Source organism: Salvelinus alpinus, chromosome 7 (assembly GCF_045679555.1).
Source record: "Salvelinus alpinus chromosome 7, SLU_Salpinus.1, whole genome shotgun sequence".
Lineage (NCBI taxonomy): Eukaryota > Metazoa > Chordata > Actinopteri > Salmoniformes > Salmonidae > Salvelinus > Salvelinus alpinus.
In genome coordinates this window covers 62,589,780-62,617,108 of record NC_092092.1, presented here as the reverse complement: position 1 = coordinate 62,617,108, position 27,329 = coordinate 62,589,780, and the positions used below count along the sequence as shown (strand labels likewise).

At 43.9% G+C, this 27,329-nt stretch overlaps 1 protein-coding gene across 2 annotated transcripts in view; it reads right to left on the bottom strand.

The window, feature by feature from the left end:
* LOC139581445 (A disintegrin and metalloproteinase with thrombospondin motifs 2-like) overlaps nt 1-27,329 on the bottom strand; it is a 228,267-nt gene that overhangs the window by 50,882 nt on the left and 150,056 nt on the right. For both annotated transcript variants that reach the window (XM_071411213.1, XM_071411214.1), the window contains exon 4: nt 1,782-1,987. In XM_071411213.1, the coding sequence (XP_071267314.1) occupies nt 1,782-1,987 (206 nt within the window). The remainder of the gene's footprint in view (nt 1-1,781; nt 1,988-27,329) is intronic.

The following is a 27,329-nucleotide window of genomic DNA, read 5'->3' as shown; positions in this document are numbered from 1 at the left end:
TAGTCTCTAGTTCTCTATCCTAGTCTCTAGTTCTCTGTCCCAGTCTCTAGCTCTCTGTCCTAGTCTCTAGTTCTCTGTCCTAGTCTCTAGTTCTCTATCCTAGTCTCTTGTTCTCTGTCCTAGTCTCTAGTTCTCTATCCTAGTCTCTAGTTCTCTATCCTAGTCTCTAGTTCTCTATCCTAGTCTCTAGTTATCTGTCCTAATCTCTAGTTCTCTATCCTAGTCTCTAGTTCTCTGTCCTAATCTCTAGTTCTCTGTCTTAGTCTCTAGTTCTCTGTCCTAGTCTCTAGTTCTCTATCCTAGTCTCTAGTTCTCTATCCTAGTCTCTAGTTCTCTATCCTAGTCTCTAGTTCTCTGTCTTAGTCTCTAGTTCTCTGTCCTAGTCTCTAGTTCTCTATCCTAGTCTCTAGTTCTCTGTCCTAATCTCTATTTCTCTGTCCTAGTCTCTAGTTCTCTGTCCTAATCTCTAGTTCTTTTTCCTAGTCTCTAGTTATCTGTCCTAATCTCTAGTTCTCTATCCTAGTCTCTAGTTCTCTGTCCTAATCTCTATTTCTCTGTCTTAGTCTCTAGTTCTCTATCCTAGTCTCTAGTTCTCTATCCTAGTCTCTAGTTCTCTGTCTTAGTCTCTAGTTCTCTGTCCTAGTCTCTAGTTCTCTATCCTAGTCTCTAGTTCTCTGTCCTAATCTCTATTTCTCTGTCCTAGTCTCTAGTTCTCTGTCCTAATCTCTAGTTCTTTTTCCTAGTCTCTAGTTCTCTGTCCTAATCTCTAGTTCTCTATCCTAGTCTCTAGTTCTCTGTCCTAATCTCTAGTTCTCTGTCTTAGTCTCTAGTTCTCTATCCTAGTCTCTAGTTCTCTGTCTTAGTCTCTAGTTCTCTGTCTTAGTCTCTAGTTCTCTATCCTAGTCTCTAGTTCTCTATCCTAGTCTCTAGTTCTCTGTCTTAGTCTCTAGTTCTCTGTCCTAGTCTCTAGTTCTCTATCCTAGTCTCTAGTTCTCTGTCCTAATCTCTATTTCTCTGTCCTAGTCTCTAGTTCTCTGTCCTAATCTCTAGTTCTTTTTCCTAGTCTCTAGTTCTCTGTCCTAATCTCTAGTTCTCTATCCTAGTCTCTAGCTCTCTGTCCTAATCTCTAGTTCTCTGTCCTAGTCTCTAGTTCTCTGTCCTAATCTCTAGTTCTCTGTCTTAGTCTCTAGTTCTCTGTCCTAGTCTCTAGTTCTCTGTCCTAATCTCTAGTTCTCTGTCTTAGTCTCTAGTTCTCTGTCCTAGTCTCTAGTTCTCTGTCCTAATCTCTAGTTCTCTGTCTTAGTCTCTAGTTCTCTGCCGTAGTCTCTAGTTCTCTATCCTAGTCTCTAGTTCTCTGTCCTAATCTCTAGTTCTCTGTCTTAGTCTCTAGTTCTCTGCCGTAGTCTCTAGTTCTCTGTCCTAATCTCTAGTTCTATGTCCTAGTCTCTAGTTCTCTACCCTAGTCTCTAGATCTCTATCCTAGTCTCTGGTTCTCTGCCCTAGTCTCTAGTTCTCTGTCCTAGTCTCTAGTTCTCTACCCTAGTCTCTAGATCTCTATCCTAGTCTCTGGTTCTCTGCCCTAGTCTCTAGTTCTCTGTCCTAGTCTCTGGTTCTCTGTCCTAGTCTCTAGTTCTCTGCCCTGGTCTCTAGTTCTCTGTGAGTGTACTGTTTCATTTTAGCTGCCATATTGGACAGTTCTTTCTTGCAAAGGAGTGTGTGTGTGTGTGCCTCTGTTTGTGTGTGTGTGTGTGCGTACCTCTCTGTGAGTGTGCTATACCTACGATGTTCATGAGCGTGAGCAGGTACTTCTGGACGTGTTCCTTGCCATGGAATTGGACCACGGAGTCATCCACCCCCAGTAAGACCTCAATGTTGTAGGCTCTCTCTGGACTCTGTCTCCTCTGTCTCTGGGCTCGGGTCTGGTTGATTCTCTGCTCCACACCACGATACAGGGACTCGAGGTCCATCAGACCAGGCAGGTCAGCACCTAGAGATAACACACACACACTGTTAACATCTAAAACACACACACACACACTGTTAACATATGATACACACACACTGTTAACATCTAAAACACACACACACTGTTAACATCTAAAACACACATACACACTGTTAATATCTAAAACACACACACTGTTAACATCTAAACACACACACACTGTTAACATCTAAAACACACAACCTGTTAACATCTAAAACACACACACTGTTAACATCTAAAACACACACACACACACACACACACACACTGTTAACATCTAAAAAAACACACACACACTGTTAACATCTAAAACACACAAACTGTTAACATCTAAAACACACAAACTGTTAACATCTAAAACACACACACTGTTAACATCTAAAACACACACACACACACACACTGTTAACATCTAAAACAAACACACACTATTCACATCTAAAACACACACACACACACACACACACACTGTTAACATCTACAACACACAAAAAACACAAAAAACTAACAAACCGTTATCATCTAAAACACACACACACACACTGTTAACATCTAAAATACACAATCAAACACACACACTGTTAACATCTAAAACACACAAACTGTTAACATCAAAAACACACACAAACTGTTAACATCTAAAACACACACACTGTTAACATCTAAAACAAACACACTGTTAACATCTAAAACACACACAAACTGTTAACATCTAAAACACACACACTGTTAACATCTAAAACACATACAAACTGTTAACATCTAAAACACACACAAACTGTTAACATCTAAAACACACAAACTGTTAACATCTAAAACACACACACTGTTAACATCTAAAACACACACACTGTTAACATCTAAAACACACACACACTGTTAACATCTAAAACACACACACACACACACACACACACACACACACACACACACACACACACACACACACACACACACACACACTGTTAATATCTAAAAAAACACACACACACTGTTAACATCTAAAACACACATACTGTTAACATCTTAAACACACACAAACTGTTAACATCTTAAACACACACACACACACACTGTTAACATCTAAAACACACACACACTGTAAACATCTAAAACACACACACACTGTTAACATCTAAAACAAACACACACTATTCACATCTAAAACACACACACACACACACACACACTGTTAACATCTAAAACACACAAAAAACACAAAAAACTAACAAACCGTTAAAATCTAAAACACACACACACACACACACACACACACACACACTGTTATCATCTAAATCACACACTGTTAAAATCTAAAACACACACACACACACACACACACACACACACACACACACACACACACACACACACACACACACTGTTAACATCTAAAATACACAAACTGTTAACATCTAAAATACACAAACGGTTAACATCAAAAACACACACAAACTGTTAACATCTAAAACACACACACACACACACACTGTTAACATCTAAAACACACAAACTGTTAACATCTAAAATACACAAACGGTTAACATCAAAAACACACACAAACTGTTAACATCTAAAACACACACACACACACACACTGTTAACATCTAAAACACACACAAACTGTTAACATCTAAAACACACAAACTGTTAACATCTAAAACACACACAAACTGTTAACATCTAAAACACACACACACACACAAACTGTTAACATCTAAAACACACACAAACTGTTAACATCTAAAACACACAAACTGTTAACATCTAAAACACACACACACACACACTGTTAACATCTAAAACACACACAAACTGTTAACATCTAAAACACACACCCTGTTAATATCTAAAACACACACACTGTTAACATCTCAAACACACACACTGTTAACATCTAAAACACACACACTGTTAACATCTCAAACACACACACTGTTAATATCTAAGACACACACACTGTTAACATCTAAAACACACACACTGTTAACATCTAAAACACACACACACAAACTGTTAACATCTAAAATACACAAACTGTTAACATCTTAAACACACAAACTGTTAACATCTTAAACACACACACCGTTAAGATCTAAAACACACAAACTGTTAACATCTAAAACACACACTGTTAACATCTAAAACACACACACACACACTGTTAACATCTGAAACACACACACACACTCTTAATATCTAAAACACACACACACTGTTAACATCTAAAACACACACACTGTTAACATCTAAAACACACACACTGTTAACATCTAAAACACACACACACACACACTGTTAACATCTAAAACACACACACACACTGTCAATATCTAAAACACACACACACACACTGTTAACATCTAAAACACACACACACACTGTTAACATATAAAACACATAACCTGTTAACATCTAAAACACACACACTGTTAACATCTAAAACACACACACACACACACACACACTGTTAACATCTAAAACACACACACACACACACACACACACACACACACACACACACACACACACACACACACACACACACACACACACACACACACACACACACTGTTAACATCTAAAACACACACACACACACTGTTAACATCTAAAACACACAAACTGTTAACATCTTAAACACACACAAACTGTTAACATCTTAAACACACACACACTGTTAACATCTAATACACACACACTGTTAACATATACAACACACACACACTGTTAACATCTAAAACACACACACACACACACACACACTGTTAACATCTAAAACACACACACACTGTTAACATCTAAAACACACACACTGTTAACATCTAAAACACACAAACTGTTAACATCTTAAACACACACACAAACTGTTAACATCTAAAACACACATACTGTTAACATCTAAAACACACACACACACACACACTGTTAACATCTAAAACACACACACACTCTTAACATCTAAAACACACACACACACACTGTTAACATCTAGAACACACACACACACACTGTTAACATCTAAAACACACACACACACACACTGTTAACATCTAAAACACACACACACACATACACTGTTAACATCTAAAACACACACGCACACTGTTAACATATAAAACACACAACCTGTTAACATCTAAAACACACACACTGTTAACATCTAAAACACACACACACACACACACACACACACTGTTAACATCTAAAACACACACACTGTTAACATCTAAAACACACAAACTGTTAACATCTTAAACACACACACACTGTTAACATATAAAACACACACAAACTGTTAACATCTAAAACACACATACTGTTAACATATAAAACACACACACACACACACTGTTAACATCTAAAACACACACACACTCTTAACATCTAAAACACACACACACACACTGTTAACATCTAAAACACACACGCACACTGTTAACATATAAAACACACACACACAGACATCATCTACAAAATAGCTTCCAATACTCTACTCAGTAAACTGGATGCAGTTTATCACAGTGCCATCCGTTTTGTTACTAAAGCACCTTATACCACCCACCACTGCGACCTGTATGCTCTAGTCGGCTGGCCCTCGCTACATGTTCATCGTCAGACCCACTGGCTCCAGGTCATCTACAAGGCTATGCTAGGTAAAGTGCCGCCTTATCTCAGTTCACTGGTCACGATGGCAACACCCACCCATAGCACACGCTCCAGCAGGTGTATCTCACTGATCATCCCTAAAGCCAAAACCTCATTTGGCCGCCTTTCCTTCCAGTTCTCTGCTGCCTGCGACTGGAACGAATTGCAAAAATCTCTGAAGTTGGAGACTTTTATCTCCCTCAACAACTTTAAACATCTGCTATCTGAGCAGCTAACCGATCGCTGCAGCTGTACATAGTCCATCGGTATATAGCCCACCCAATTTACCTACCTCACCCCCATACTGTTTTTATTTATTTACTTTTCTGCTCTTTTGCACACCAGTATCTCTACTTGCACATGATCATCTGATGATTTATCACTCCAGTGTTAATCTGCTAAATTGTAATTATTCGCTCCTATGGCCTATTTATTGCCTACCTCCTCATGCCTTTTGCACACATTGTATATAGATTCTCTTTTTTCTTCTTTTTTTTCTTCTACTATTGACTTGTTTATTGTTTACTCCATGTGTAACTCTGTGTTGTTGTCTGTTCACACTGCTATTCTTTATCTTGGGCAGGTCGCAGTTGCAAATGAGAACTTGTTCTCAACTAGCCTACCTGGTTAAATAAAGGTTAAACAAAAAAAAATAAAAAAAATAAACACTGTTAACATCTAAAACACACACACTGTTAACATCTTAAACACACACACACTGTTAACATCTAAAACACACAAACTGTTAACATCTAAAAAAACACACACTGTTAACATCTAAAAAACATACACTGTTAACATCTAAAACAAACACAAACTGTTAACATCTAAAACACACACTGTTAACATCTAAAAAACATACACTGTTAACATATAAAACACACAAACTGTTAACATCTAAAAAAACACACACTGTTAACATCTAAAACACACACTGTTAACATCTAAAACACACACACACACTCTTAACATCTAAAACACACACACACACACACACACACACACACTGTTAACATCTAAAACACACACACGCTGTTAACATCTAAAACACACACACACACTGTTAACATCTAAAACACACAAACACAAACAGTTAACATCTAAAATGCAGGCACACGCAGGCACACGCACACACCACACACACACACACACACACACACACATCGACACACACAATGCTGTCTCCACAGCCAAGGATGGCTCTACTCATCCTGCCACAGACAGAAACACTGTGGCTTCCACAGAACATTATCCACTTATTGGAAAGACTGGGAACACTCGGCAATCTGGAGCCACACATCTCTACGGAATCTACATGCACTATCCTGTCAGGCTCTGTACACAGACACTCTTAGCTAAGGACTGTGTGTGGCCTTAGCCTGCAGTTACCAGGCAGCCTATCAGGCTGAGAGACGTGGTCTCATGGAGAGATGCTTCACTGTGGGGATTAGCTGCATGGTCACTGGTTAATGCCAGCGTGAGAGAATCAAGTACAGTACAGTACAGTACACTGCACATTTAACATGACAATTCTTCCAGACATACAGTACCCGTCAAAAGTTTGGACACACCTACTCATTCCAGGGTTTTTCTTTATTTTACTATTTTCTACATTGTAGAATAATGGTGAAGACATCAAAACTATGAAATAACACATATGGAATCATGTAGTAACCAGAAAAGTGTTAAACATAGGAGAGTGATGGAGTGCTGCATCAGATGACCTGGCCTCCACAATCACCTGACCTCAACCCAATTGAGATGGTTTGGGATGTGTTGGACCGCAGAGTAAAGGAAAAGCAGCCAACAAGTGCTCAACATATGTGGGAACTCCTTCAAGACCGTTGGAAAAGCATTCCATGTGAAGCTGGTTGAGAGAATGCCAAGAGTGTGCAAAGCTGTCATCAAGGCGAAGGTTGGCTACTTTGAAGATCTTCAAATATAAAATATATTTGGATTTGTTTAACACTTGTTTGGTTACTACATGATTCCATATGTGTTATTTCATCGTTTTGATGTCGTCACTATTATTCTACAATGTAGTAAATAGTAAAAAATAAAGAAAACCCCTGGAATGAGTAGGTGTGTCCAAACTTTTGACTGGTACTGAATGTTCCACAAGACACTCAGTTTATTCATTTAGGAGACCCAGAACGCTAGGCCTTCTGAAGTCAAATACAGTGAGACTTAGATTTCAATTTAGGTCGTGCTCAGTCCACTGGTGGTGCTCATTAAATTCTATTGGTAGCAATCTCATTTGGACAGGTATGAGCTTTTGTTGCGTGTCATATAATGATGAGGAAAGGCAACTTGCTACAGAGGACAGTGATATCAGGAAGGAGAGCCACTAAGCTAACACACGTGGTGAAATGCTTTAAGAGCCATACGGGCTTTAACATACACTATGTGGAACTGTTTGATCCTTACTAGTGTAACACATCAGAGTGTTGGAGTATAAAGAGTTGGTGAGAGAAACTAAAGAGATAGTGAGGGAGAGAGAGGGACATAGAGAGAGAGACAGAGAGACAGAGAGATATAGAGAGAGAGAAAGAGAGATAGAGAACAAGGGGGCTGCTGGGTAAATCTACCTCCTAGTCTCCCATCTCGCAATCAGCAAGGGGCATCCTTTCCTTCCCGCTGCTCTTATGCAACGTTACCTAGGCAACCGGCTCATGGGTAAAACAACGCACCGCACAGCTAATATTGGCTCCGGAGTCGCGAGGAGAATGATCCTAGAAGTCGGACGGAATAAGATTCAGTAGCAGCTAAATATGAGTGACAGAACATTGTGAGGATGTTCTCTCTCTAACTACAGTGGAAGTGCAGGGGAAAATAATTAAAGGGACAATTAAACATAATTGTTTTTCTAAACAGTCAGGGGTGTACAATTCTTTTTCCAGCAGGTGCCATTGTCTAGGCTATCATGTATCTATGAGCACACATGTTGACAATTATTCTGGGCATCTTTAATGGAATTAGTTCAAGTTAAGGCCCCTGTCCTTCAAAACAACCCCTGCTTGTTTGTCCTAAAAGGCCCTAACTCTTGTTAACGAGCATGATGTCATAACCACACCATCTGCTTTTAAAGACAGGATCACTTCAGATATTCTGGTTACATAAGACAATCGACGGAAAGCAACATTTTTTGTTTTTTTTAGGAGGCTGCCATCCCTCTGGATAAAATGTCCTAGACTGCAAATTAGTGTGAAAATAATGTATAGCTTCAGTTTAAGAAATACCAGTTAAAACATCCCTGGTTTACTCTTGCCCTCGAATGTCGACCACATTTTCCTCCCCGATGCCCACAGGTCCATTACAAACCTCTTCACCTGTCTTCTCTGGGTCTTGAGTAAACTACGTTAACTTGAGTAGCTTTTGAACAAGTGATAGAGAGAGAGATGGACACAGAGAGAGAGAGAGAGAGAGACCACATTAGAGACACATATTTCCCTCAGATTACACAGACCCACAAATAATTCCAAAACAAATCGGTTGACGTCACCGGCCTTCTAGCCATCGCCGCTCCACTTTTCATTGTTCCATGTGTTTTGTCTTGTTTCCCCGCACACCTGGTTTACATTCCCTAATCACACTACATATATATTCCCTCTTTTCCCCCCATGTCTTTGTGTGGAATTGTTTTTGTTACGTGTTTTGTGTGACGGGCCAGGCTGGTTTTTCACCAGGTACCATGTTCAACCCGTAGTATGTTTAATTGTTAAACATCTTGTATCTTTGTGACTTTGTTGCGCTTTTCACTTTTGCCTTTGGCTGGAGGTTTGTTTGACGCGGTTACGTCCGTCTGTTGTTTGCTTCTGCCAAATAAAGTGTGCGCCTGATCACAACTCTCTGCTCTCCTGCACCTGACTTCTACACCAGTAGCGCACAACCTGACATGTAAATACAACCCATATTTTTGTTTATTTAATTTCCCTTTTGTACTTTAACTATTTGCACATCATTACAACACTGTATAAAGCCATAATATGACATTTGAAATGTGTGTCTTCCTTTGAAACTTGTGAGTATAACGTTTACTGTTTTAAAATTTCACTTGCTTTGGCATTGTAAACATATGTTTCCCATGCCAATAAAGCCATTTGAATTGAATTGAGAGAGAGACAGAGAGAGAGAGAGGGAGAGAAAGATGAGTAGAGTTGTGATGTATCTCTATAAGCGAGAGTGAAAGAGAAAGGAGAGAAAAAGCAAGAGAGAGAGAGAAAGAGAGAGAGAGAGAAAGAGGGAGAGAGAGAAAGAGGGAGAGAAAGCAATGAGGAGAGACCCGAAAGACCTTGAGTGTTACAGTTCTGCTTCAGTCTTCTCTACTATATTTATGGAGTGTGTCAGTCTTTGCCACCAGGTACACATAAATAAATACAATCTCCTCACCTACAGTTCTGTAATCAGTTTACACGTTTCACTGTCTCTGGCTCTTGTCTTGACAATGCTAACATTTATTTTTTAATGTATTACTTAAAGTTGTTATTACTGTCTATTACAACACTTTCCCTACATAAGAGATTGTCTGGTACAGTGTCCATCTTGTCCTCCTGCTTCTCTGCCCTAATCCTATTTTCCCTTTTCTCCTCCCTCTCTACTCCCTCTCTCCTCCCTCTCTACTCCCTATCTCCTCCCTCTCTCCTCCCTATCTCCTCCCTCTCTACTCCCTCTCTCCTCCCTCTCTCCTCCCTCTCTACTCCCTATCTCCTCCCTCTCTCCTCCCTATCTCCTCCCTCTCTACTCCCTCTCTCCTCCCTCTCTCCTCCCTCTCTCCTCCCTCTCTCCTCCCACTCTACTCCCTATCTCCTCCCTCTCTCCTACCTAATTCCCACCTCTCTACTCCATCTCTACTCCATCTCTACTCCCTCTCTCCTCTCTCTTTCCTCCCTCTCTACTCCCTATATCCTCCTTCTCTCCTCCCGCTCTACTCCCTCTCTCCTCCCTTTTCTAAGTCAGTTGCAGTGCAGTTTGAAGATATTTCAATTCCATGTGTGTAGTGACACAAGGTGGACCATAACAAAAGATCTAGAGTACCCCTCTCTTTTCCTTTACCCCCTCATTCCCCTACTGCCCCTCCCTTTTCCTTTACCCCCTCATTCCCCTACTGCCACTCCCTTTTCTTTTACCCCCTCATTCTCCTACTGCCCTCTCCCTTTTCCTTTACCCCCTCATTCCCCTACTGCCCCTCCCTTTTCCTTTACCCCCTCATTCCCCTACTGCCCCTCCCTTTTCTTTTACCCCCTTATTCTCCTACTGCCCTCTCCCTTTTCCTTTACCCCCTCATTCTCCTACTGCCCCTCCCTTTTCCTTTACCCCCTCATTCCCCTACTGCCACTCCCTTTTCCTTTACCCCCCCATTTCTCTACTTCCCTCTCCCTTTTCCTTTACCCCTCATTCCCCTACTGCCCCTCCCTTTTCCTTTACCCCCTCATTTCCTACTGCCCCTCCCTTTTCTTTTACCCCCTCATTCCCCTACTGCCCCTCCCTTTTACTTAACCCCCTCATTCCCCTACTGCCGCTCCCTTTTCCTTTACCCCCTCATTCCCCTACTGCCCCTCCCTTTTCCTTTACACCCTCTTTCTCCTACTGCCCCTCCCTTTTCCTTGACCCCCTCATTCCCCTACTGCTCCTCCCTTTTCCTTTACCCCCTCATTCTCCTACTGCCCCTCCCTTTTCCTTGACCCCCTCATTCCCCTACTGCCCTCTCCCTTTTCCTTTACCCCCTCATTCCCCTACTGCCCTCTCCCTTTTCCTTTACCCATTCATTCTCCTACTGCCCCTCCCTTTTCCTTTACCCCCTCATTCCCCTACTGCCCTCTCCCTTTTCCTTTACCCCCTCATTCCCCTACTGCCCTCTCCCTTTTCCTTTACCCCCTCATTCCCCTACTGCCCCTCCCTTTTCCTTTACCCCCTCATTCCCCTACTGCTCCTCCCTTTTCCTTTACCCCCTCATTCTCCTACTGCCCCTCCCTTTTCCTTGACCCCCTCATTCCCCTACTGCCCTCTCCCTTTTCCTTTACCCCCTCATTCCCCTACTGCCCTCTCCCTTTTCCTTTACCCCCTCATTCCCCTACTGCCCCTCACTTTTACTTTACCCCCTCATTCCCCTACTGCCCCTCCCTTTTCCTTTATCCCCTCATTCTCCTACTGCCCCTCCCTTTTCCTTGACCCCCTCATTTCCCTACTGCCCCTCCCTTTTCCTTTACCCCCTCATTCCCCTACTGCCCTCTCCCTTTTCCTTTACCCCCTCATTCTCCTACTGCCCCTCCCTTTTCCTTTACCCCCTCATTCCCCTACTGCCCTCTCCCTTTTCCTTTACCCCCTCATTCCCCTACTGCCCTCTCCCTTTTCCTTTACCCCCTCATTCCCCTACTGCCCCTCCCTTTTCCTTTACCCCCTCATTCCCCTACTGCCCCTCCCTTTTCCTTTACCCCCTCATTCTCCTATTGCCCTCTCCCGTTTCCTTTACCCCCTCATTCCCCTACTGCCCTCTCCCTTTTCTTTTACCCCCTCATTCCCCTACTGCCCCTCCCTTTTCCTTTACCCCCTCATTCTCCTACTGCCCCTCCCTTTTACTTTACCCCCCTCATTTCCCTACTGCCCCTCCCTTTTCCTTTACCCCCTCATTCTCCTACCCCCCTCTCACTTTTACCTCACCCTGTCTCCCCCTCAAAAAGTCTCCCATCTGCCTCCCCCTTCTCATTCAGGCAGAGGAGCGCTTCCTTATTAGGAGACAAAGGTGCTCTGTCTTTCAACCTTTGCAAATGTCAAAAATGTCTGGTGCCTGCAGAAGAGAGCGAGAAAGAGAGAGAGAGGCAGAGAGCAAGAGAGACAGAGAGAGAGAGAGAGAGAGAGAAAGAGAGACTGAGAGCGAGAGAGAGAGAGAGAGAGAGAGAGAGAGAGAGAGAAAGAAAGAGAGAGAGTCAGAGAGAGAGAGACTGAGAGAGAGAGAGAGAGAGAGAGAGAGAGAGAGAGAGAGAGAGAGAGAGAGAGAGAGAGAGAGAGAGAGAGAGAGAGAGACCAAAAGTGAGAGAGAGAGAGAGAGACCGAAAGAGAGAGAGAGAGAGACTGAGAGAGAGAGAGAGAGAGAGAGAGACCGGGAGAGAGAGAGAACGAGAGAGAGAGAGAGAGAGAGAGAGAGAGAGAGAGAGAGAGAGAGAGAGAGAGAGAGAGAGAGAGAGAGAGAGAGAGAGAGAGAGAGAGAGAGAGAGAGAGAGAGAGACTAATGGTGATTATTCAGGTGAAAGCAGTCCTAATATTGAGATGTCACTGCTACAGCAGACTGTTTGTCAGGACAAGGTGTGGTTCTCTGGAGAGCTGCTCATAATGTTCAGCTGGCCACGGCCTGAGCTAGACACACAGTCTTCCTGGGGGGGGGGGTCGGTGTGGTTCTCTGGAGAGCTGCTCATAATGTTCAGCTGGCCACGGCCTGAGCTAGACACACAGTCTTCCTGGGGGGGGGGGGGGGGGGTCGAGCATGAGTTGTGTGGACACCTTGCTGTTGGATTCGGCGAAGTTACTCCAGTGGTCTTATATTTAGTGATTGATGTAATCCAGCACACAGACTCAGGAAACAACACACGCAAACATGCAAACACACACACACACACACACACACACACACACACACACACACACACACACACACACACACACACACACACACACACACACACACACACACACACACACTGGTCAATACATATGATTAAAGCAGGTTTCTCTGTACTGGTCAATACATATGATTAAAGCAGGTTTCTCTGTACCGGTCAATACATATGATTAAAGCAGGTTTCTCTGTACCGGTCAATACATATGATTAAAGCAGGTTTCTCTGTACAGGTCGATATATATGATTAAAGCAGGTTTCTCTGTACCGGTCAATACATATGATTAAAGCAGGTTTCTCTGTACCGGTCAATACATATGATTAAAGCAGGTTTCTCTGTACAGGTCAATACATATGATTAAAGCAGGTTTCTCTGTACCGGTCAATACATATGATTAAAGCAGGTTTCTCTGTACAGGTCAATACATATGATTAAAGCAGGTTTCTCTGTACTGGTCAATATATATGATTAAAGCAGGTTTCTCTGTACCGGTCAATACATATGATTAAACAAGGTTTCTCTGTACAGGTCAATACATATGATTAAAGCAGGTTTCTCTGTACTGGTCAATATATATGATTAAAGCAGGTTTCTCTGTACTGGTCAATACATATGATTAAAGCAGGTTTCTCTGTACTGGTCAATACATATGATTAAAGCAGGTTTCTCTGTACTGGTCAATACATATGATTAAAGCAGGTTTCTCTGTACTGGTCAATACATATGATTAAAGCAGGTTTCTCTGTACTGGTCAATACATATGATTAAAGCAGGTTTCTCTGTACTGGTCAATACATATGATTAAAGCAGGTTTCTCTGTACTGGTCAATACATATGATTAAAGTAATAACTTAGCGAGCAAGATCAAACTGACATTTGCTGTATGAAACAGATTTTTTTTATTTTTTTTTAATTAAGCCTTAAACAGTATTCTGATCAACAAGTGTCAACGGCAGTGTGTAAGACGGTGTTGATATCAGAGATAGGGGAGTAGGATGGTGTTGATATCAGAGACAGGGGAGTAAGAGGTGTTGATCTCAAAGACAGTGCAGTAGGAGGTGTTGATATCAGAGACAGGGGAGAAGGAGGTGTTGATATCAGAGATAATGGAGTAGGAGGTGTTGATATCAGAAACAATGGAGTAGGGAGGTGTTGATATCAGAGATAGGGGAGTAGGAGGTGTTGATATCAGAGACAGTGGAGTAGGAGGTGTTGATATCAGAGACAGGGGAGTAGGAGGTGTTGATATCAGAGACAGTGGAGTAGGAGGTGTTGCTATCAGAGACAGGTGAGTAGGAGGTGTTGATATCAGAGACAGTGGAGTAGGAGGTGTTGATATCAGAGACAGTGGAGTAGGATGGTGTTGATATCAGAGACAGGGGAGTAAGAGGTGTTGATATCAGAGACAGTGCAGTAGGAGGTGTTGATATCAGAGACAGTGGAGTAGGAGGTGTTGATATCAGAGACAGTGCAGTAGGAGGTGTTGATATCAGAGACAGTGCAGTAGGACGTTATTGATATCAGAGACAGTGGAGTAGGAGGTGTTGATATCAGAGACAGTGGAGTAGGATGGTGTTGATATTAGAGACAGGGGAGTAAGAGGTGTTGATATCAGAGACAGTGCAGTAGGAGGTGTTGATATCAGAGACAGTGCAGTAGGAGGTGTTGATATCAGAGATAGGGGAGTAGGAGGTGTTTATATCAGAGAAGGGAGTAGGAGGTGTTTATATCAGAGACAGTGGAGTAGGAGGTGTTGATTTCAGAGACAGTGGAGTAGGACGGTGATGATATCAGAGATAGTGGAGTAGGAGGTGTTCATATCAGAGACGGGGGAGTAGGAGGTGTTGATATCAGAGATAGTGGAGTAGGAGGTGTTGATATCAGCGACAGTGGAGTAGGATCAGTGTTGATATCTTAGACGGGAGTAGGAGACAGGGGAGTAGGAGGTTTTGATATCAGAGACTGTGGAGTAGGATGGTGTTGATATCAGAGACAGTGTAGTAGGATCAGTGTTGATATCAGAGACCATGGAGTAGGACGGAGTTGATATCAGAGACAGTGGAGTAGGATGGTGTTGATATCAGAGACAGGGGAGTAGGAGGTGTTGATATCAGAGACAGTGGAGTAGGATCAGTGTTGATATCAGAGACCATGGAGTAGTACAGTGTTGATATCAGAGACCATGGAGTAGGACGGTGTTGATATCAGAGACAGGGGAGTAGGAGTTGTTGATATCAGAGACAGTGGAGTAGGCCGGTGTTGATATCAGAGACAGTGGAGTAGTACAGTGTTGATATCAGAGACAGCGGAGTAGGACGGTGTTGATATCAGAGACAGGGGAGTAGGACAGTGTTGATATCAGAGACAGTGGAGTAGGACGATGTTGTTATCAGAGACAGGGGAGTAGGACAGTGTTGATATCAGAGACAGTGGAGTAGGACAATGTTGATATCAGAGACAGCGGAGTAGGACGATGTTGATATCAGAGACAGCGGAGTAGGACGATGTTGATATCAGAGACAGCGGAGTACGACGGTGTTGATATCAGAGACAAGGGAGTTGGCCGGTGTTGATATCATTGACGGTGGAGTAGGTGTTGAAATCAGAGACAATGGAGTAGGCCAGTGTTGATAACAGAGATAGGGGAGTAGGATGTGTTGATATCAGAAACAATGGAGTAGGGAGGTGTTGATATCAGAAACAATGGAGTAGGGAGGTGTTGATATCAGAGACAGGGGAGTAGGAGGTGTTGATATCAGAGATAGTGGAGTAGGAGGTGTTGATATCAGAGACAGAGGAGTAGGAAGGTGTTGATATCAGAGACAGAGGAGTAGGAAGGTGTTGATATCAGAGACAGTGGAGTAGGAAGGTGTTGATATCAGAGACAGTTGAGTAGGGAGGTGTTGATATCAGAGACAGGGGAGTAGGACAATGTTGATATCAGAGACAGAGGAGTAGGAAGGTGTTGATATCAGAGACAGAGGAGTAGGAAGGTGTTGATATCAGAGACAGTGGAGTAGGAAGGTGTTGATATCAGAGACAGTGGAGTAGTACAGTGTTGATATCAGAGACATTGGAGTAGGACGATGTTGATATCAGAGACAGAGGAGTAGGACGATGTTGATATCAGAGACAGGGGAGTAGGACAGTGTTGATATCAGAGACAGTGGAGTAGGACGATGTTGATATCAGAGACAGCGGAGTAGGACGATGTTGATATCAGAGACAAGGGAGTTGGAAGTGTTGATATCAGAGACATTGGAGTAGGACGGTGTTGATATCAGAGACAGGGGAGTAGGACGGTGTTGATATCAGAGACAGGGGAGTAGGACGGTGTTGATATCAGAGACAAGGGAGTTGGAAGTGTTGATATCAGAGACAGTGGAGTAGGACGGTGTTGATATCAGAGACAGGGGAGTAGGACGGTGTTGATATCAGAGACAAGGGAGTTGGAAGTGTTGATATCAGAGACAGTGGAGTAGGACGGTGTTGATATCAGAGACAGGGGAGTAGGACGGTGTTGATATCAGAGACAGGGGAGTAGGACGGCGTTGATATCAGAGACAGGGGAGTAGGACGGTGTTGATATCAGAGACAGGGGAGTAGGACAGTGTTGATATCATAGACAGTGGAGTAGGACGATGTTGATATCAGAGACAGGGGAGTAGGACGGTGTTGATATCAGAGACAGTGGAGTAGGACAGTGTTGATATCAGAGACATTGGAGTAGGACGATGTTGATATCAGAGACAAGGGAGTACGACGGTGTTGATATCAGAGACAAGGGAGTTGGAAGTGTTGATATCAGAGACAGTGGAGTAGGACGGTGTTGATATCAGAGACAGGGGAGTAGGACGGTGTTGATATCAGAGACGGGAGTAGGACGGTGTTGATATCAGAGACAGGGGAGTAGGACGGTGTTGATATCAGAGACAGAGGAGTAGGACAGTGTTGATATCATAGACAGTGGAGTAGGACGATGTTGATATCAGAGACAGCGGAGTAGGACGGTGTTGATATCAGAGACAGCGGAGTAGGACGGTGTTGATATCAGAGACAGGGGAGTAGGACAGTGTTGATATCAGAGACAGTGGAGTAGGACGATGTTGATATCAGAGACAAGGGAGTTGGCCTGTGTTGATATCATTGACAGTGGAGTAGGAGGTGTTGATATCAGAGACAGGGGAGTAGGACAGTGTTGATATCAGAGACAGTGGAGTAGGACGATGTTGATATCAGAGACAGTGGAGTAGGACGATGTTGATATCAGAGACAGTGGAGTAGGACGATGTTGATATCATTGACAGTGGAGTAGGACGTTATTAATATCAGAGACAGTGCAGTAGGAGGTGTTGATATCAGAGACAGGGGAGTAGGACAGTGTTGATATCAGAGACAGTGGAGTAGGAGGTGTTGATATCAGAGACAGGGGAGTAGGACAGTGTTGATATCAGAGACAGTGGAGTAGGAGGTGTTGATATCAGAGACAGTGGAGTAGGACGATGTTGATATCAGAGACAGCGGAGTAGGACGATGTTGATATCAGAGACAGTGGAGTAGGACAATGTTGATATCAGAGACAGCGGAGTACGACGGTGTTGATATCAGAGACAGTGGAGTAGGAGGTGTTGATATCAGAAACAATGGAGTAGGGAGGTGTTGATATCAGAAACAATGGAGTAGGGAGGTGTTGATATCAGAGATAGGGGAGTAGGACGATGTTGATATCAGAGACAGTGGAGTAGGAGGTGTTGATATCAGAGACAGTGGAGTAGGACGATGTTGATATCAGAGACAGCGGAGTACGACGGTGTTGATATCAGAAACAATGGAGTAGGGAGGTGTTGATATCAGAGACAGGGGAGTAGGAGGTGTTGATATCATAGATAGTGGAGTAGGAGGTGTTGATATCAGAGACAGAGGAGTAGGAAGGTGTTGATATCAGAGACAGAGGAGTAGGAAGGTGTTGATATCAGACAGTGGAGTAGGAAGGTGTTGATATCAGAGACAGTTGAGTAGGGAGGTGTTGATATCAGAGACAGGGGAGTAGGACGATGTTGATATCAGAGACAGAGGAGTAGGAAGGTGTTGATATCAGAGACAGGGGAGTAGGACGGTGTTGGTATCAGAGACAGTGGAGTAGGACAGTGTTGATATCAGAGACATTGGAGTAGGACGATGTTGATATCAGAGACAAGGGAGTACGACGGTGTTGATATCAGAGACAAGGGAGTTGGAAGTGTTGATATCAGAGACAGTGGAGTAGGACGGTGTTGATATCAGAGACAGGGGAGTAGGACGGTGTTGATATCAGAGACAGGGGAGTAGGACGGTGTTGATATCAGAGACAGGGGAGTAGGACGGTGTTGATATCAGAGACAGTGGAGTAGGACAGTGTTGATATCATAGACAGTGGAGTAGGACGATGTTGATATCAGAGACAGCGGAGTAGGACGGTGTTGATATCAGAGACAGCGGAGTAGGACGGTGTTGATATCAGAGACAGGGGAGTAGGACAGTGTTGATATCAGAGACAGTGGAGTAGGACGATGTTGATATCAGAGACAAGGGAGTTGGCCTGTGTTGATATCATTGACAGTGGAGTAGGAGGTGTTGATATCAGAGACAGGGGAGTAGGACAGTGTTGATATCAGAGACAGTGGAGTAGGACGATGTTGATATCAGAGACAGTGGAGTAGGACGATGTTGATATCAGAGACAGTGGAGTAGGACGATGTTGATATCATTGACAGTGGAGTAGGACGTTATTGATATCAGAGACAGTGCAGTAGGAGGTGTTGATATCAGAGACAGGGGAGTAGGACAGTGTTGATATCAGAGACAGTGGAGTAGGAGGTGTTGATATCAGAGACAGGGGAGTAGGACAGTGTTGATATCAGAGACAGTGGAGTAGGAGGTGTTGATATCAGAGACAGTGGAGTAGGACGATGTTGATATCAGAGACAGCGGAGTAGGACGATGTTGATATCAGAGACAGTGGAGTAGGACGATGTTGATATCAGAGACAGCGGAGTACGACGGTGTTGATATCAGAGACAGTGGAGTAGGAGGTGTTGATATCAGAAACAATGGAGTAGGGAGGTGTTGATATCAGAAACAATGGAGTAGGGAGGTGTTGATATCAGAGATAGGGGAGTAGGAGGTGTTGATATCAGAGACAGTGGAGTAGGAGGTGTTGATATCAGAGACAGTGGAGTAGGACGATGTTGATATCAGAGACAGCGGAGTACGACGGTGTTGATATCAGAGACAGTGGAGTAGGAGGTGTTGATATCAGAGACAGTGGAGTAGGACGGTGTTGATATCAATGACAGTGGAGTAGGACGGTGTTGATATCATAGACGGTGGAGTAGGTGTTGAAATCAGAGACAATGGAGTAGGCCAGTGTTGATAACAGAGATAGGGGAGTAGGATGTGTTGATATCAGAAACAATGGAGTAGGGAGGTGTTGATATCAGAAACAATGGAGTAGGGAGGTGTTGATATCAGAGATAGGGGAGTAGGTGGTGTTGATATCAGAGACAGTGGAGTAGGAGGTGTTGATATCAGAGACAGTGGAGTAGGAGGTGTTGATATCAGAGACAGTGGAGTAGGAGGTGTTGATATCAGAGACAGTGGAGTAGGACGTTATTGATATCAGAGACAGTGCAGTAGGAGGTGTTGATATCAGAGACAGTGGAGTAGGACGGTGTTGATATCAGAGACAGTGGAGTAGGACGGTGTTGATATCAGAGACGGGGGAGTAGGAGGTGTTGATATCAGAGACAGAGGAGTAGGAAGGTGTTGATATCAGAGACAGTGGAGTAGGAGGTGTTGATATCAGAGACAGTGGAGTAGGAGGTGTTGATATCAGAGACAGTGGAGTAGGAGGTGTTGATATCAGAGACAGGGGAGTAGGACAGTGTTGATATCATAGACAGTGGAGTAGGAAGGTGTTCATATCAGAGACAGTGGAGTAGGAGGTGTTGATATCAGAGACAGGGGAGTAGGAGGTGTTGATATCAGAGACAGTGGAGTAGGAGGTGTTGAAATCATAGACAGTGGAGTAGGATGGTGTTGATATCAGAGACAGTGGAGTAGGACGGTGTTGATATCAGAGACAGTGGAGTGGGAGAGTGTTGATATCAGAGACAGTGGAGTAGGACGGTGTTGATATCAGAGACAGTGGAGTGGGAGAGTGTTGATATCAGAGACAGTGGAGTAGGACGGTGTTCGATGTCAGAGACGGGATTAGGAGGAGTTGATATCAGAGACAGGGGAGTAGGACGTTGTTGATGTCAGAGACAGGGGAGTATGAGTAGTTGATATCAGAGACAGGGGAGTAGGACGGTGTTGATGTCAGAGACTGGAGTATGAGTAGTTGATATCAGAGTCAGTGGAGTAGGACAGTGTTGATATCAGAGACAATGGAGTACTATCATTTCTCTATGTGAATAAAATAAATCATACAAGTTATCTATGGTTACTGTTCCCCTGGCTCGGAGGCATCCCGCCCACAGACACACACCACACACACCAGACTACTTTGCACACCTTGGCCACATAGCTCAAGGCATGGACACTTTGTCTCCTTAGCGACAGGTTTATAGGTCGTCAAGGTGATGAGTCGCGCGGACAGCAGACCGTTAAAGCGGCCGCTGGCATCTGGACGTGTAGCAACGCACCATGAGGTCGCAACAAATGTCACCGCACCGCCATGAGCAGGCACTCATTACAAGTAGAGACAAGGGAGGAACAGAACACCTTATGCAACCAGAAGAAGACACTCTGATGATACACATATTGAACTCTGCATCGCCTCCTTTTATAGGTTTCATTATTTAGTCAGTTAATCAGCAATCTAATTTTACATGAATGCAATTCCCAAAGCACACCCTCCACATCGTACATTATTCAAATATGAAGCATGAATTCAACTTGCTTTAATCTATAACTGATTTTAAAAGGGTTTCATTAATGATTAGTTTAAATATTCCCCCATTTCATTGATTTGATTTGGTCCCCATATGGTAAACAGATCAGTGATTTCAGTGCTCCTTGACTTAGTTGATCCCGATGACCAGTACATGGTCTGTTCAACTTGTTGCTGTAAAACACAACTACGACATAGTGTTCTATTGGTTTAGAAGACCCTGTGTGCATCATGAACTACGAGCTGTAATAATATTCATCATTATGATCTGGAAGCCAAATCCCATCCTAGATCAACACTCCTACTCTGAGACGCTTTGTGGATATGGGCCCTGACCTTAGTGAGCTTTCTCCAAAGTTGAGGGACAGAGGTACCAGATAGACAGAGTTTGAGGAGACAGAGGTCTGTCTACTTCTGACCCTGTTTGTGGGATGAGGAAGATCCTGTCTGTGTGATGGAGGGATCCTGTCTGTGTGATGGAAGGATCCTGTCTGTGTGATGGGGAAGATCCTGTCTGTGTGATGGAGGGATCCTGTCTGTGTGATGGGGAAGATCCTGTCTGTGTGATGGAGGGATCCTGTCTGTGTGATGGAGGGATCCTGTCTGTGTGATGGGGAGGATCCAGTCTGTGTGATTGGCAGGATCCAGTCTGTGTGATGGGGAGGATCCAGTCTGTGTGATGGGGAAGATCCTGTCTGTGTGATGGGCAGGATCCAGTCTGTGTGATGGAGGGATCCTGTCTGTGTGATGGGGAGGATCCAGTCTGTGTGATGGGGAAGATCCTGTCTGTGTGATGGGCAGGATCCAGTCTGTGTGATGGGGAGGATCCAGTCTGTGTGATGGGCAGGATCCAGTCTGTGTGATGGGGAGGATCCAGTCTGTGTGATGGGCAGGATCCAGTCTGTGTGATGGGGAGGATCCTGTCTGTGTGATGGAGGGATCCTGTCTGTGTGAAGGGGAAGATCCTGTCTGTGTGATGGAGGGATCCTGTCTGTGTGATGGGGAAGATCCTGTCTGTGTGATGGAGGGATCCTGTCTGTGTGATGGAGGGATCCTGTCTGTGTGATGGGGAAGATCCTGTCTGTGTGATGGGGAGGATCCAGTCTGTGTGATGGGCAGGATCCAGTCTGTGTGATGGGCAGGATCCAGTCTGTGTGATGGGGAGGATCCTGTCTGTGTGATGGGGAGGATCCAGTCTGTGTGATGGGGAGGATCCAGTCTGTGTGATGGGGAGGATCCAGTCTGTGTGATGGGCAGGATCCAGTCTGTGTGATGGAGAGGATCCTGTCTGTGTGATGGGGAGGATCCAGTCTGTGTGATGGGCAGGATCCAGTCTGTGTGATGGGGAGGATCCAGTCTGTGTGATGGGCAGGATCCAGTCTGTGTGATGGGCAGGATCCAGTCTGTGTGATGGGCAGGATCCAGTCTGTGTGATGGGCAGGATCCAGTCTGTGTGATGGGGAGGATCCAGTCTGTGTGATGGGGAGGATCCAGTCTGTGTGATGGGCAGGATCCAGTCTGTGTGATGGGCAGGATCCAGTCTGTGTGATGGGCAGGATCCAGTCTGTGTGATGGGGAGGATCCTTTCTGTGTGATGGGGAGGATCCAGTCTGTGTGATGGGCAGGATCCAGTCTGTGTGATGGGGAGGATCCAGTCTGTGTGATGGGCAGGATCCAGTCTGTGTGATGGGGAGGATCCAGTCTGTGTGATGGGCAGGATCCAGTCTGTGTGATGGGCAGGATCCAGTCTGGGTGATTGGCAGGATCCAGTCTGGGTGATTGGCAGGATCCAGTCTGTGTGATGGGCAGGATCCAGTCTGGGTGATTGGCAGGATCCAGTCTGTGTGATGGGGAGGATCCTATTTGTGTGATGGGGAGGATCCTATTTGTGTGACTCTACATGGCAGTCTCAGCTATGTGTGTGTGTGTGTGTGTGTGTGTGTGTGTGTGTGTGTGTGTGTGTGTGTGTGTGTGTGTGTGTGTGTGTGTGTGTGTGTGTGTGTGTGTGTGTGTGTGTGTGTTACTCTGACTGATGATCGCCTGTCACAGTACATACACAGTGTGTATTTACACTGAGTGGTCAAAACATTAAGAACATCTTCCTAATATTGAGTTGCACCCCCCACCCACCCCTTTTGCCCTCAGAACAGCCTCAATTAATCGGGGCATGGACTCTACAACGTGTCAATGCTGGCCCATGTGTTGACTCCAATGCTTCCCACAGTCATGTCAAGTTGACTGGATGTCCTTTGGTTGGTGGACCATTCTTGAAAAACCCATCAGCATTGCAGTTCTTGACACACTCAAACCGGTGCGCCTGGCACCTCCTACCATACCCTGTTCAAAGGCAATTAAATAGTTTGTCTTCCCCATTCACCCTCTGAATGGCACACATACACAATCCATGTCTCAATTGTCTCAAGGCTTAAAAATCTTCTTTAACCTGTCTCCCTTCATCTACACTGATTGAAGTGGATTTAACAAGTGACATCAATAAGGGATCATAGCTTTCACCTGGATTCACCTGGTCAGTCTATGTCATGGAAAGGGCAGGTGTTGATAATGTTTTGTACACTCAGTGTATAATATGATCCAATCCCTGCAATAATGCACGTTAGCCTGGTTGGTTTAGCTAACTCTCTCTACAACAATCAAGTAGAATATGAGTGTGTAACAGACAGACCTCGAGGCTGAAAAGATAGGACTACTCACACGCAGCACAACAATCCCATTATCTCCCCTGGTGAACACTACATTTATCATCAATGTTGTCATTGTCTGTTTTAAGACACAGAAACTACAGAGACATCTAGAGTTCTGTAGCTAAACCGTCATATCATACAGCCATATCGCCTTTAACCAACTCACCAAACACACACACGTACTGTACACACACAAACACACACATGCACACGTTATGTGCACACACAAACACACACGCCTTGCTGATATCAAGCTTTTCCGACTCTCATCCTGCTTGATTTAGGGTTAGGTCTCCACGAGGGAGACATTTCAGAAGGCCTGTCTCTTTCTTCTATGAAATAAAAGTCTGGAGAACATTTTTGTCCAGTCAGGGAGGGAGGAAGTGCAGAGTGAACACACTAGAGATGGGAGAAGAATCATACCACTGTCCACAGCCAGACGGATCCATCTCTCACAGGTCAGCATCAAATTCTCCACGGTGGGTGTGTGTGTATCCTGTCAGTGGGGCTGGATGGCTACTGCTAAACAGGCAGGTGAATAGGGATGAGAGGTAAGTGCGTGTGTGATTGCACGTGTGTAGTCGAAAGGCAGTACATTTTAGTCTGGACACATAGCCACACCCCTCTTCACACCTAGAGACAACTGCCATCACGCTTTTTGACCTGCAGGTCACAGATCCTCAGACATACACACACACACACACATGGCTGGGAGCCCTGTCCTGTCCTGACAGAGCGGTGTTGAGGGGCCACCTGGGAGCTGGGAGCCAGAGATGACTTATTATGACAGCCAGTCACACATCTGTCAGCCTGATCACTGTGTCCCCACCAGAGACAGAGAGGAGAAGGGGAGAGAGAGAGATAGGGGGAGAGGAAGGAGAGGTGGAGAGAGGAAGAGAGAGGTAGAGGGAGAGAGGAGGAGGGAGAGGGGGAAGGGAGAGAGGGGGAGGGAGAGAGACAGGGGGAGTGGAAGGAGAGAGAGGGGAGGGGGAGAGAGAGAGCGAGAGCGAGAGGGGGGGTAGAGATAGACACACAGAGAGAGAGAGAGAAAGAGAGAGAGACATATAAAGTCACAGAGAGACAGAGAAAGACAGGAAACGAGAAAGAGATAGAGCACGAGAGAGAGTGAGGTAGTGAGCTCATGGGCTCCTGAGTTCTTCTGCAAAAAGATAGACTTAGCGTTGGAAGGATTTATACAGGATATTAACCTCAACATCAAAACCTTGATTTTGGACAAAATTACCTGAATGGACTATTACTACCAATGACTTTCAAGACAAAACTTCTAACAAACCAAAACCTGCTGAAGAAACACAATGGAACCTGGTAATAATAAAACTGAGCGAGTAATGTGCAGTCTTATCCTACTTCTGAAGCCAAATAGTAAAATACAATAATCTCTAAGTAATTTTGTTGAATAAAGCTTAATAAATTAGGCTACTAAGCTACCAAGCTGCTAGGACAGAACTGACCTGGCTGCAACTTCAATCAGCACTGAAGTGTGAAATGAGAGGTGTGAAAACTCTTGAGCCTAACATTGGCAGGAGAGTTTCACAGCCCCCACCCAAATGCAGAGGCCTTTGAAGCCCCAATGGCTTATCCCTGTGCAGAGGCCATTACAATACAGTACCCCATGGATATTAAAAAAGAACACTGCATGGAATAAGTACAAAAAAGCTTGTCATGCAATAAAATGCAAATGAATTACTTAAAAATCATACAATGTGATTTTCTGGATTTTTGTTTTAGATTCCGTCTCTCACAGTTGAAGTGTACCTATGATAAAAATTACAGGAAAACCTGCAAAATCGGCAGTGTATCAAATACTTGTTCTCCCCACTGTAGTTGATCAATCAAAAAATCTTATATTCAGCTATTAAAGACTACCATAACCCAGTGGATTCTCCAATTACATTGAATGAACTACAGGACAAAATACCAACCCTCCAACCCAAAAAGCCTGTGGGGTTGATGGTATCCTAAAATAAATGATCAGATATACAGACCACAAATTCCAATTGGCTATACTTAAACTCTTTAACATCATCCTCAGCTCTGGTATATTCCCCAATATTTGGAACCAATGACTGATCACTCCAATCCACAAAAGTGGAGTCAAATTTGACCCTAATAACTACTGTGGGATATGCGTTAACAGCAACCTTGGGAAAATCCTCTGCGTTATCATTAACAGCAGACTCGTACATTTCCTTTGCAAAAACAATGTACTGAGCAAATGTCAAATTGTCTTTTTACCAAATTACCGTACGACAGACCACGTATTCACCCTGCACACCCTAATTGACAAACAAACAAACCAAAACAAAGGCAAAGTCTTCTCATGATTTGATGATTTAAAAAAAGCTTATGACTCAATTTGGCATGGGGGTCTGCTATACAAATTGATGGAAAGTGGTGTTGGGGGAAAAATATCCTCAGTGTACAACGTAAAACACCAAATAATGCATGCAGAGCAGAATTAGGTCGATACACGCTTATTATCAAAATCCAGAAAAGACCCGTTAAATTCTACAACCACCTAAAAGGAAGTGATTCCCAAAAATTCCATAATAAAGCCATCACCTACAGAAACATTTACCTGGAGAAGAGCCCCATAAGCAAGCTGGTTCTGGGGCTCTGTTCACAAACACAAACAGACCCCACAGAACCCCAGTACAGCAACACAATTAGACCCAAACAAAAAGGTAATTACTTGACACATTGGAAAGAATTAACAAAAAATCAGAGCAAACTAGAACGCTATTTGGCCCTAAACAGAGAGTACACAGTGGCAGATTACCTGACCACTGTGACTGATCCAAAATTAAGGACATCTTTGACTATATACAGACTCAGTGAGCATAGCCTTGCTATTGAGAAAGGCCACTGAAGACAGACCTGGCTTTCAAGAGACTGCCCACAAAATGAGGTGGAAACTGAGCTGCACTTCCTAACCTCCTGCCAAATGTATAACCATATTAGAGACACATATTTCCCTCAGATTACACAGACCCACAAAGAATTTGAAAACATATCTAATTTTAATAAACTCTCATATCTATTGGGTGAAATACCACAGTGTGCAATCACAGCAGCAAGATTTGTGACCTGCTGCCACAAGAAAAGGGGCAACCAGTGAAGAACAAACAACATTGTAAATACAACCTATAATTATGTTTATTTATTTTCCCTTTTGTACTTTAACTATTTCAAATCAAATCACATTTTTTGGTCACATACACATGGTTAGCAGATGTTAATGCGAGTGTAGCGAAATGCTTGTGCTTCTAGTTCCGACAGTGCAGTAAGATCTAAGAAGTAATCTAGCAATTCCCCAACAAGTACCTAATACAAACAAATCTAAAGGGGAGAATGAAAATATTTACATATGAGCGATGGCCGAGCGGAATAGGCAAGGTGCAATAGATAGTATAACATACAGTATATAT